An 11,985-nucleotide genomic window follows, 5' to 3' on the forward strand; every position below is an offset into this window, starting at 1 on the left:
CTGTTGATCTTTAAAAAGGACTTTATTCCCCAGAGCTGCTAATCAGTGAAAGGCCTTTGTTCCCAGGCACCTTTTGTGAGCAGTAGCTGCACATGGAAGTTGAAATGAATACAGGTCTTATAAACAAATAACCACAGCAAAAAGGAACAACCTCTGCATTGTTTATTTTCGCTAGCTATGGGAATAATTAAATTCCTAAGTGGTTCCTAAGTTCATATTCAGTTTATGGTTTCCACTTCATCAAAGAGAAGCTGACGAAGTGTACTGCTCTCATTTTTTTCAGTTAGACCTGACTGTTCCCCTTTTTTTGCAAATTTTGTTTGAGATTTAGCTCTGAATAGGAGCATGCTGTGCAAAAGACTTTAAGGATATTACAGTACCAGTGTAAGATAAAACTGATGGTGATTGGAACTGACTTGCTGTTGTGTCCTGATGACTGCCCAAGACACTGCCATATGGAGACCTGGATTCAGGTGTGACCCAGTGACTTAAGTCTTTAGGACACAGTAGATTAGGTGACACGTCATGCATAAACTTCTAGGGACCAGAAATTACTATGCTCAGTTAAGTAAGCGGTAGCGTTGTAGCGATTAAGATGTAAAGATAAATTATTTTCATTTGGATTGTTTCAAATATACATTGCATGAGAAATGGATCTGTGTTGATCTTAAAGGCTAATAATTTGCTGATCAGCTTTACAACAGGGAAAAAGTTAAGATGTTAGAAAATGGCATCAATGTTTCTGGCTTCCAGACAAAGTGAAATGCTTGGTCATGAGGTTCAGAAGGAGTATGTAATGCAGTATTGCATATGTGGAGAAAGTGTGTTCTAGCTTAAAAAGTGAGCTTTATTTCCATGTATGCATTTGTGTAAAGTAATTAATGAGGTTAAAAAATATTTATGGCCAGTAGTGACTTCTAGTGTCCACCTGTTCTGTGCTGTACTTTGGGGAGGAGGAGAAAGTAATTTGTGTCTTTTTTGAAAGCTGATGTTTTTTCCCCAGTTTCTTACGCAATTAATTCAGAGGACATAAGTGCCGTTGGCTCCAGTTGAGGGTATAGCTGCCTCAGTTGTGTGCAGATGCAGAGAGCTGACAGATCTGCTTCCTTTGGACTGCAGTTTCTTGTGCTTTAAAACAGAAATGCCCTGTGCCCTAAAGTGAGCATGGTGGGTTTGTGTGTTTGTGGGCTGAGAGAAGGATGCATGGATGACGTAGAGCAGGAAGAAATTTGCAGTAATGAGATTTTGAATTCTTCGCATTATTAATACACACAGACTGAAAGAGGTCATAGCCTACTTAAATGGAGACAGGAAGAAATCGAAGGTCATGTTCAGACAGTGTTCTGCCCGAGTCCTCGTGTATCCTGTTAGCCAGCTCCCAGCAGCTGCCTCTCAGGATGCTAGACCTTGGGAGGTGCTGTGCAGAGCACCTAGCTTTTCCATTACCTGGGAACAAGTATGTAAGTGACAGGCCATCTTGGCATAACTGTAAGCGACTGTGATAGACATTGAAGAAGGGAACAGGAACTTTATACGGGGCTGTGCACTGCAGAAAGGTAACAGTCATCAGCCTCTACAAGCCCCCACGTTAACAGAACTGGATGAAGAGTTTTTTAGGTTGGTGATTAGGTATGTGAGAAGCTGAGCCTCAGGTGTGACTCCTGGAGTCCCAGCATCACTGCAGTGATCTTTTGGGGTATTTTTTTAGAAGCTAAATGGAATTTGAGTTCAGGAGATTCTTTATAGCTTTTGTTGTAGTCACAGGTTCACTAAGGCAAACCATGGACTCTCAAAGCTTTGGTTACTGTGTTCATGGCTGTTTGAGGCCAGAAGGTGTTTTCCCACTAACCTGGCCAAGAATCTCCTAATTCCACATTCTTGAAAGAAATGGGGTTTCTGTTTTTTGTGGTAACATCATTGAACAGGATCTTTACTACAACTTCAGTAAAGTAACTGCCAAATACAGTTACTCAGTTTTTCTCCTTTTGTTCCCTTCCTAGATGTGGAAGTTCACACAGGACCGCTGGGTTGTGAGAAAGGAAGTGGCAGCAGTTACAAAAGTGAGTGATTTTTTTTCTTCCTAAATCAGAAGCTGGTAGTTAGTGTTGGGCATTGTCTCTACGTTGGTAGTGGATGCTGCTGCAAGCCTTTCCTCAGGTTCTCAGCATCTGCGTTACTGCTGACTTGCAGTGCTGCTCACCAGGCATGCCTTGGCTTTGGAACAGGTGTGTAGATACATACTCTTTTTAGAAATGTATCGGGCAACTCCCACAGTTACCAGGACTCCTCAGGGTATGAGTGGCCTTGTGGCTGAGCTGCTGGAATGCATCTTGTTTTCTCATCTGTCTCAGTGGAAAGCTGGACGCGGTTGGAATTAAGCTGACCGGTCGTGCACCCAAGCATACCAGCGCTTGTGCAGTCCAGGCTAGCTACTCTGCTTGTGGGGTGTTACAAAATAGCAACTCTTCTGCCAGCATTTTCCACTTGTCAGTATTGAAGAAAAGCTTTAAAGCAACTGGGGTACCTGAATAGTCTGTTAAAACTGACGAATAAGAAACATTTAAGTAAAAAGGACCAAAAAATTATTTCCTTAAAATGCAGTAAAATGGTAAAACACGAGTCAGTTTATGCACAGACCATCTGCTTGTGAAATGTAAGACCGAGTGCTGCTTGAATGCTGTGCATGTGTAGGTGCAGCACATCTGACCTGCAGCTCTAAACTAAGATTAACATTGTAGAATATGCTTCTCTTCACAACAGAGTCTTTTCATCTCAGTTTGGAAACTCCCTTTTCACAAAACATGCCGTGAGCTATTTGACACTCAGGTGATTAATCACCACTGCTCTCTGAAGTCCTGTGCTTTTAACATCGTGTGAAAGTGTTGGTGCAGCAGAGAAGGATGAGTATCTCTGACGTAGCTGGGTGTGTGTTCATGGAGGTGCCCCGTATGTGCCAAGACAGCCCAGCTATTCCTGTCTCGTGGAACAATGCCCATTGCTGCATGGCTGAGTATGTCCTATGGAAATTGACTGCCGTGTTATTTATGCTTTTTCTTTTTCTTTTAGCTTTGCCCAGAAGATGTGAAAGACTTCCTAGAGCACATGTCTGTGGCAAGGATAAACAAAGGTTGGGAGTTCATGCTCCCTTATGATGAAGACTTTGTTAAGAAGCATCCAGATATAGTCCAGAGGCAACATATGCTGTGGATGGGCATTCAGGCCAAGTAAATGACTTCTTTTATTTTGGGGATTAAGCTAAAACCAGAGAACTGTCTAGTACAAACTAAGTTCCGGTAGACATTGATGTATAATTTGATCTATATTGCCTCGAAGGTTTCCCCCTCACGGTGACCAGGCAGTGGTGTGGTGGGGGGTGTCAATACATCGTTCAAGTCATTCCTGTTCATTGGCTCCCTGGAGAAACTGGGTGTTCTAGGTGATGGCTAAAGCTGGCATGGCTGCATGCAGGCACAACAACTAAAAGTTTCCTGGTGTATTTTATCTTTGTCTTTCAGATTAGAAAAGGTCTATAATCTCTTAAAGGAGCACTTGACACCAAAGAAACAAGAGGCACAATCAGGTAAATGGAATTGTGCTTGGATCATCTTGAAGCACACGTGTCCCTCCATATTCCTGGGGGATGTTTTGGAGTTCCTCTCTGGTTTTGAATGTGGTGGGGACTGGTCTGGTCTTGTTTAATATTTTTCCTTCCTTGCAATTTCCTCTCTATTATTCGAGACAGACCTTGGTCTGTACTAACATAACTGATGTTGGGGTGAGACAAGCTTACTGTAGCACCCTTGTAGCAGAGCCGGGAGAGTTCCTTGGCAGTGGGGACTTGCTGTTTGATAGTGTAAAATCGGCTAGTTCTGTTACCCACTTCTTCATTTAAGGCAGCTTGCATGGTGTGAAGGGTGTAAGCAGCCCCTGAAGAGAGGACAGGGCCAGTGCACAAGCCTCACCTCTCAGTTCGCAAGCAAATACGCATGAGGTGATTTTTTTATTTTCCCTGATTTGCACAAGGCTCTCTGGGGGGTGGTTAAGGGCTGACCTGTTGATCAAGAAGGTGTTTGGCAGGGAGCTGTGAGAAGGTGTGTAGCTGTCTCTTTTTGACATCCTTCTCCACCATGGATTCAAGTGAGAATATTAAAGTAGCTGCTCCTAATCCTAAAAGATTGTGAAAACTTGAGATTCCAGAGAGCTTTAACTAGGTATTTGGCTTGCTGCCAGATGCTGGAGCCAGTGAAGACTATAAGCAGAACTGACAAACGAGCCTATGAATCCATTTCAATACCCTGTGTCTGATCTGCTTGGAAGAATTAGGTGTTGGGTTATTTGGAGAGGATTAGCAAGCCTAACAGCAGAGAAGCTAACAGCCTGTGTGCTGGGCATGCTTTTGCTTTAGACGCAGCACTCCTTCCTTTGGCATTGAGACTGGATTCCTCTGCCACCAGCACACCCCTTCCTTTCAGCTTGGGATAGCTGTGTGGGGAGAGGACACGGGCAAGAGGTGCAGGAAGCATGGAAAAGGGCTCCCTCCTGTCCCTTCCAGTGAGGATGAGGATTACCCCCATCACTGGGTAATAATACTAAGAGGGTCTCAGGCTTTCATACTGTGCACCTCATGCTAAAAGGGTGTTCAGGTTCACTGTTAGCCCCTTCACTCCCCTCGCTGTACCTAAAGGACATCCTTGTGCTGCCTCTGGCAGTTGCTGCAGCAGGCCCCATCAGCCTCTAGGTACTCTTAAAAAAAAAAAAAAAAAAAAGTTGATGGGCAAAGAAGCACTTGAGTCGCAAGTAGGGATGTATAAACAGTCTGTGCCTTGGGTTCCTGATTTGTGGAAAAGGCCCTAGTGACCAAACAAGCGGGCTTTGTCCTTGCTTCAGGTTCCTCAGCTGGAACACCCTTCCCCAAGCATTTGGCTTACAATTGTCAACATGTTTATCTTTAAAAAGAAAACAAACACCACACTCCACCAAAAAAAAGCCCACCCAAACTAAAGTAAAATTAATCAACAAACTGGGTTTATGCCTTACATTTCACAAGCAGATGTTTCCTTCTTTTCATTTCACTGTAAGCCCTTCAAGAAGCATTCTGCGAGACTGGAGGCCTGGTTATGGTGAGTTTTATGCTATCTTTTGTTTCTTCCTAGCTCATCCGTTTCTGGTTTCTGGGGAGCAAAGGGTCAATATGGCTAAAGCAAAAGTCAAGCAGAACTATGGGCAGCTGGAGAAGGAGTTGCAGAAGCAAAAGGCAGAGATGAAATCAAACGATGCCTCAGCCAAGATGGATGTTTCCAATATCCGCATTAAAGAGGAGCCTGTGAGTGACGAGGAGCCGATGGATACCTCGGCATATGAGGGCATGAACAACGGCATTGTCAATGGCCTCCATGCGGAGGACGACTCCATGGACTCTTTAAATGGCCACTTGCCTGGAGGCTGCATTGACCGGGTAGCCCAAGAACTGAAGGCATTTGTGTCCTCAACGTTTAAGAAACAATTTGTACTCACCCTGAGTGAGCTTAAACGGTTATTTAACCTTCACTTAGCCAGTCTGCCTCCAGGACATACATTGTTCAGTGGCATTTCGGACAAAATGTTACAGGACATGGTGTTGGACACTGGCTGCAAACAGATTTTGGTGCCTGTAAGTACGCTTTCCCCTTGGTGTGCTTTGGGGAGGAGGGGCTGGGGGGCGGTGAAGCATCCGAGCTGTGAAGCGTTTGTGTCCTGTGCTGGTGGACTGGAAGAACAGATGTGCTCTGAGTAACTGTCCAATATTGCATATGTTGAAGCTGCTGGAGGTTTGTCTGGCATCCTGCTTCTGGCAGGCCCTGCCCTCTGCTTGCTTCGCTCTGTGGTGAGCTGCGTACCTTAGTTATCTTGGGGGCTCTGTTTCCCCATCGAAGCTGCTGAGCTGCAGTGACTCACTGCCCCAACTTGCTCCTGTTAACATGATCTAAGGCAGTCCCAGATTCCCATCAGCTGTCCTGGAGCTGCACAAGCTCCTTCTCTCAGGGACAGGGACGCGGAGAAGGGAAGGTGGCACTGACTGCCTGGGAGCGGCACGGCACACCCAGCAGAGCCCTCTGGGAAGCAACAAACCGTATCTGCAGCAGGTTTCTTCGGTCAGTCTTTTTCCTCCTAGGCTGTGCAGAGGTGTCTTTGTTTCTTTGTCTTTATGGAAATTACATGTGTGATTGCATGAGACGGAGCAGGTTTGTGTGACAGTAGATCGCTTAGGAAAGGAAAAGGAATTGGCATCATGGGAGAAAGCCTGAAAGGAAATTAATTTTACAAGACATCTGGCAGTGCTGATTGGGTTGTAACCAGAAAGAGCTTGCGAGGCTGCTGCCTTTGGGGAGAGAGGAAAAGACACGTGTGAACTGCTCGAAAGAGCAGGCAAGGCAGAAGGAGCAGGAAGCAGGCAGGCTGATGAGACAGAGCCTGGAGCATGGGAGTTGAAACTCAGCTAAGGAGTAGGGGTTGCTAGGGGCTAGGGGGGTGTGTGCAGAAATAACACGTTCAGTCATGTGTAAAGTACATGTTGTGGCACCTGGGAACCCAGTAACAGACTTGAGGTGCCACTAGGTAGACCACCGATCGTGGTACTTTCTGCTTTCTCTCCTGACTGCTTCCAAGTCCTAGGGTAGTAATTTTTGCTTGGAACTGCCTGAGCGCTGGCCAGGCTCACCTTTGTACATGGTGTAATGTGTGCCTTCGCCATGCTGATGGTAAATAGCTGAGGTCATTGCTGCTCTGTTACTTGGGACTGGGACTTGCATGCTTTGGAAATTTGGGGATTTTGGAAATTATTCCATCCACTGTTTAAAGGCTGTGAGGAGTGAAAGTGGGATAGTTTCTTTTTTCAAAAAACAACTAAGATAAAATCCTCCTGAAGAGAGGTGATTGGGAACTTCCTTCTGTTCAGAAAAGCCTGTCATGGGAGAGCTGCAGAGGTGCAGAAGTCTGGAATGTCTCTTGTTGGAGGTCTGCTGTTCAGTTTTAGTTCTGCTGACCCAGAATTTACTGCAAAAGTTGAGGTCTTGTACAGGAGCCTGTATAAGCCTGTACCGTTATCAGCAATGTAAATCATTACCCCCAAGCCTCCCCCTGATGCTCCTTGCAGATGGCAAATGTGCTGGGGCTGGTTTTACTCTTTGCATGGGCTCATCCGCTTTGGTATTTCTTGATTGTTCCCCTGGACCATTTTGTCAGAACCTGACGAGGGTGCCTGAGCTCACGGAAAGCCTGGAGGGTTGTTTAGCGTGGGATTTCATAGATGCTCATTAGTTTTCTGTAATTGAAAGTGTTTTGGTGATAAAAATCAATGATCTGAGGTAATTAAAATGATGTTCTGTGGGGGGTAAAGACACTCTTGGCTTGCACGCTGCCCTATTACAGAAAACATGTTGCTGAAAATGACAATTGGAAACTTACCAGGGGGATGCAGGGTTTATTATAAAGCTGACCGACTACACCCAGGGTATGAGAAAAATCAGATTTGTGGGGAGCCAGAAGAGATGCCGCTCCAGCTGCAAATGAGGCCGTGGGGATGCCTCCAGGGCGCTGTGCTCGCCTGCGCTTTGTAGCATTCTCCCAAGTGGGAGGGAAAGCACATGGAAAGAAATAGTGAATTCTGGGCAGAAGCACCCAAGTGCAGTAGGCTGCTGCTGCCGTCACAAGAGCGGGGAAGCAGAGGTGTCCTCAGCAGACGCTGGCGTGGTGCTTGTGTCCAGAGCTTGCACAGGCTGAGCCTGCGTTTAGCTCCACGGGAAACGTTTGCGCAGGAATCTGCCTCCTGAGTATCTACACCCATTTCCTGCAGACTGGTGGGGGTGCACGGGGGTGGCTGGCTCCTGCTGGCTCCCTTCCAGTGGTCCATGCAGTGGCAAAGTTCTGCCCAACACTTGAGGATATTTTTGAGGCATCAGGAAATGATGTAACCGTGGCCAGCATCCTGCCTGGCTCCCGGTAACAGGAGAGGAATGCAGCCTTGCTCTTAATGGTGAGCCTTTTGGGCTAGCACCAATGCCAGGCTCCTGGAGACGTAAGCTCACCAGTTTACCTCTAGGATTATTCCAGCTGATAAGTTTTTTCTGGCAGACTTGGCCCCTTTCAGTCTGGTTTTGCTATGATGAGGCTATGATGTAGCCTGGTGGTGGCTATTTTTAGGGCGTGCTCAGTGCTTGCGTGAGACATCCCAAAGCCCAGGGCTCCTCCCCAGGAGCTTCCCTTTTAACGTGGCAGCCCTGGGGGCATGGGGCAGCAGTTCATCTCCTAAAAGCCCTGCACTAGTGCTGGAGGCTTAGAGCAGGGAGGGGCACAGGGCAAACGTTTTAAAGAAGGATTTTAAGACGGTGGAGAGCTGTTTCTAGGTGAGGCTGGGGAGATTAAGATAACAAACATAAAATGGCAAAGGGACGGCGAATGGCAAGAAGTAAGGCTGTTCGGACAGAGCAGCATGTCTCTTGAAGAGTCACTGATGGCATTTCCCACTCCTGTAGATGGACTGTATGACAGCAGCAAGCAAGCAGGGTGCTGTTGACAGCAGCGTTTGCAACAGTTTGCAGAGTAAGGCTGGATGGGAGGAGGAGATGCTGTGGGTTTTTCTTCCCAAGTAAGTATTGTGTTGGTTTGGAAGCTGTTTCCTCACAAATGGCCAGATAAACACAGCTGTATTTCAGACACGTGGCTGAAGCAGGCAGAGTTTGCACTCTGGGTCTGTGTTGAGTGACTTTTTCAGTGGGGCAGCTTGTGGCTGTGTGCTCCTGGTGCCCTGCATCCTGCTTTTCCTGCTGCAGCTGTTCGCTGGAGGGAGGCTGAAGTATTGGATTTTGTCTGCGCTGCAAGCATACAAAAGATACTGTTCCTCAAAGGCAGGTGTCCTTATGAGAAGAGAATTATGTCAGGTGTTACAAGCCTAATAAACCTGAATCCTGGCTCTAAACCAAGTGTAGAGCCTTGTTATATTCCAGCCATTTGGACCAATGTGAGAGCCAAAGCTGCTAATCCCACCAGGCAGCTCCCACTGGACAAAACTCTTCCCCTTTGCACTACGATCAGAGGCAAAGCATGAAAGGGAAGGCTGATCTTTCGCTCTGCGATGCACAAGTCTTGGCATGGTGTGAGAGCGACTGGGAAGAAAGGCTTGGTTCGTGCCAGCAGCCAGGATTGAGGGATACTGGAACAATCAGGACTGGCTTGTTAGCTTTTCATAGATGATTGATTTAGGTCGCCTGGGCGGTTAGCAGGGAATAAATTGTTAGTGACAGACAGGAGGAGACATGTCAGGAGTGGAGGCATACTCCAGCATTGCTCATTAGTCACTGCTCCAAGGGAAAGTGTTAAGGCAAATGCATGGTATTTTACTTTTTTAGGAATTTGGGGCATGGAGGGGGGGAAGGCAGCTGTGTTCCTTCCTGTGTGCAGGGGTGTGAGACTGCTGCCTCAGAAAAAAAAAAAAATTACTCCTCTAGCTTGGCGCATGGAAAAAAGAAACAAACCCACTTAGTTTTGGGAGCCTGAAATGGGCAAGTGTCTGGTTTACTGTCCATCAGTGTTCAGTCTTCTGGAGTCCTGTAGTCTGCCCCAAAACAGAGCTGACAAATACAGCAGAAGCACAGTGCTTGTCAGAAATGCTCACTTGGGATTTGTGAAGCAGGTAAACACAGGATAGAGTCTGAATCTCTAAGACCTGCCACTGTAAATGTGAAAACCTCCAGAAAGACCCTGCGGTGCACTTGGTGCTCTCAGTTGAATGTTGCTTTGGATGATCTGGAAGTAAATGCTGCTGACAGGAAAAATCTGGACACCTTGCCATGAAATACCGGCTAACATCCAGGCCCTGGGATTGTTCTGGTAGTGGGAAACTGTCACCATGCAAAATTCACAGGATTCCAGTATGCCTAGCAGTTCCCTTTTAAAGCTATGAAATAGCAGGTGGTGTGCCAGACATGGCCCCAGCTTACCCCACTGTGACCGTCAAACATGGTGCGGGCGTATCAAGGCACATGTCAGGGTGCCATGGGGCTTGTCCTCTGATCTGCGCGCTGCAGGGTCACCCAGCAGGGCAGGTTTGGGACAAATAATGTTTCTGTTGAAGTCATGAGCCTGCGAGAAGGTGTCTGCCCCGTGGCTGCGGGAGGGGCCACATCTCAGCAGGCACAGGGGCTGCCCCAGCGAAGTTACCCCTTCAGGTGTGGAATGGGAGAGGAGCTTGTGTTGTTTCAGTAGTTACTACGTGGCAGCAACGGTTTTGATGCAGTAATGGGTGTCCGGGGATACTGTATCATAGAATCGTTAAGCAGAACTCATTAAATAGATGGTTATTTTTAACAGCCTCTTGTTCTCAAGTTTCCTCCACAGACTGCTGCTTCACCAGATGAACTAAAGGTCTATGCACTTTGGGAAGCCGGTGACACTTATGATCAGGTAAAGATAAAAATGAGTGACATTCCCAAACAGATGTTTATTGAGCATTTGACATTGTTTGAATTTGTGTTTCTGGAACTGGTACAGCAGGTAGTTTTCCTGTTTCCCTATTGAAGCATCCAGTTCTCAGTAGTAATCTGTGTCCAGCTGAGAGGAAGCCCTTAGCTCGCAGGGTGATTGTTGCTGTGTCAAGACAAGGCAGTGTGCACAGAAACAACTTACGATGGTAATACATGTCAGTAACTAGCTCGATGGAACAAATAATTTTGAACCTGTGAGGAGAAAGGATTCTCCGATGCAGGCCTCACACGAGGATCCGGTCCAATATTATTATTTTTTCCTTTTGATGTTAACGTGACATTAACCAGAGATGAAATGATGCTGTTACCTGATGTATCTGTTTATATTTAGAACAGGAAATTATTTCAGCATATGTAAGCATCTCCTGAGTTGTTATTGCTATCAGAGCAATATATGCAAAATATGAAGTGAAAGGGAAGGCACCTGGAATGTGGATGGACAATATAACTCCTGTGTCCATGAACTAAATAATTTTTTATAGGGAAGAGTCAAGTAGTGTCCAGCCTCCTGGCTGGAGTGGACCAGGTGAACTCCCGTGGGAAGCATTTGAGAGGAGAATGTTGCAGGCCCTTCTTCAGCATGTTCTTGGACCTTTGGAGGTGCCCCAGGTGCAGGTCTGGCCACGGGGTATGGAAAGATCACTGAGGAGCCCTCAGAGGCTTGGGCACTGCTGGAGAGAGGTATACGGGACAGATTTGGGATTGTGAAGCCAGAATCCTCTAATGTAGTTCAGTGACTGTTCCATACAGACTAAGGCACGTGCAGTTTTGATCTGTAGAAAGACAGGAATAATTATTCTTCTCTTCGTATTTATGATACATTTTCTTTTAAAGCATCGCCAAGTTTTGCTTGAAATCTTTTCGAAAAACTATCGAGTGCGCAGGAACGTCATCCAGAATCAGTTGAGTCAGGAATGTGGAGAAGATCTAAACAAGCAGGAGGTGGATAGAGTGTTAAAGGTAAATTTCTATTCCATTGTGGGTTTGATCAAATTAATGCATGATTTTTTAATGCTTGGTTCGAGCAAAGGATCATACTTTTCCTTGAATTGACAAATGCTGAGGATGATAGAACAGTTGTTGTTGAAATGTGGACAAAACCTGTTTTCCAGCTTGTTTTCTTAAAAATAACACTTGTCTTCTCCTACCTTCTTTCCCTCCAAGAAGTAGTGATTGTGACTCACACATTGTTTTGTGTTATTGCAACAAATCAGTATTTGTCATCTTGGACCAGCAGAGAATAGAGTGTAGTAAATGAGATACTTCAGAGTTATTTTTAAATAATGTGGAGTTAAACGTGGCGGAGGCGGGAGGGTTCTGCACAGTGTTCCGAGTTTACCAGCGGACTGATGTTGGTTAAGGCTGGAAGAGCACAGGTGCCAGAGATTCAGAAGGAAATGCATTTCCTTCACGTAGCAGGGCGCTAAGCAGTGTACCAGCCGAACTCTAGCCACAACAAGCAGGCAAA

General features: G+C 46.2%; 1 protein-coding gene across 3 annotated transcripts in view; it reads left to right on the forward strand.

Annotated features, from left to right (window-relative positions):
* The window catches only part of POLR3E (RNA polymerase III subunit E), a 30,186-nt gene that overhangs the window by 16,180 nt on the left and 2,021 nt on the right, over window positions 1–11,985 (forward strand). The window contains exons 15-21 of one of the 3 annotated variants that reach the window (XM_055804086.1): window positions 2,001–2,060; window positions 3,067–3,224; window positions 3,516–3,580; window positions 5,154–5,650; window positions 8,511–8,623; window positions 10,360–10,437; window positions 11,352–11,477. In XM_055804086.1, the coding sequence (XP_055660061.1) occupies window positions 2,001–2,060; window positions 3,067–3,224; window positions 3,516–3,580; window positions 5,154–5,650; window positions 8,511–8,623; window positions 10,360–10,396 (930 nt within the window). In that variant the 3' untranslated portion in view covers window positions 10,397–10,437; window positions 11,352–11,477. Of the gene's footprint in view, window positions 1–2,000; window positions 2,061–3,066; window positions 3,225–3,515; window positions 3,581–5,153; window positions 5,651–8,510; window positions 8,624–10,344; window positions 10,438–11,351; window positions 11,478–11,985 lie in introns of those variants that run through there. The other 2 variants (XM_055804084.1, XM_055804085.1) reach the window with 2 other exon arrangements.

This window comes from Falco peregrinus, chromosome 5 (genome assembly GCF_023634155.1).
Source record: "Falco peregrinus isolate bFalPer1 chromosome 5, bFalPer1.pri, whole genome shotgun sequence".
Taxonomy (NCBI): Eukaryota; Metazoa; Chordata; class Aves; order Falconiformes; family Falconidae; genus Falco; species Falco peregrinus.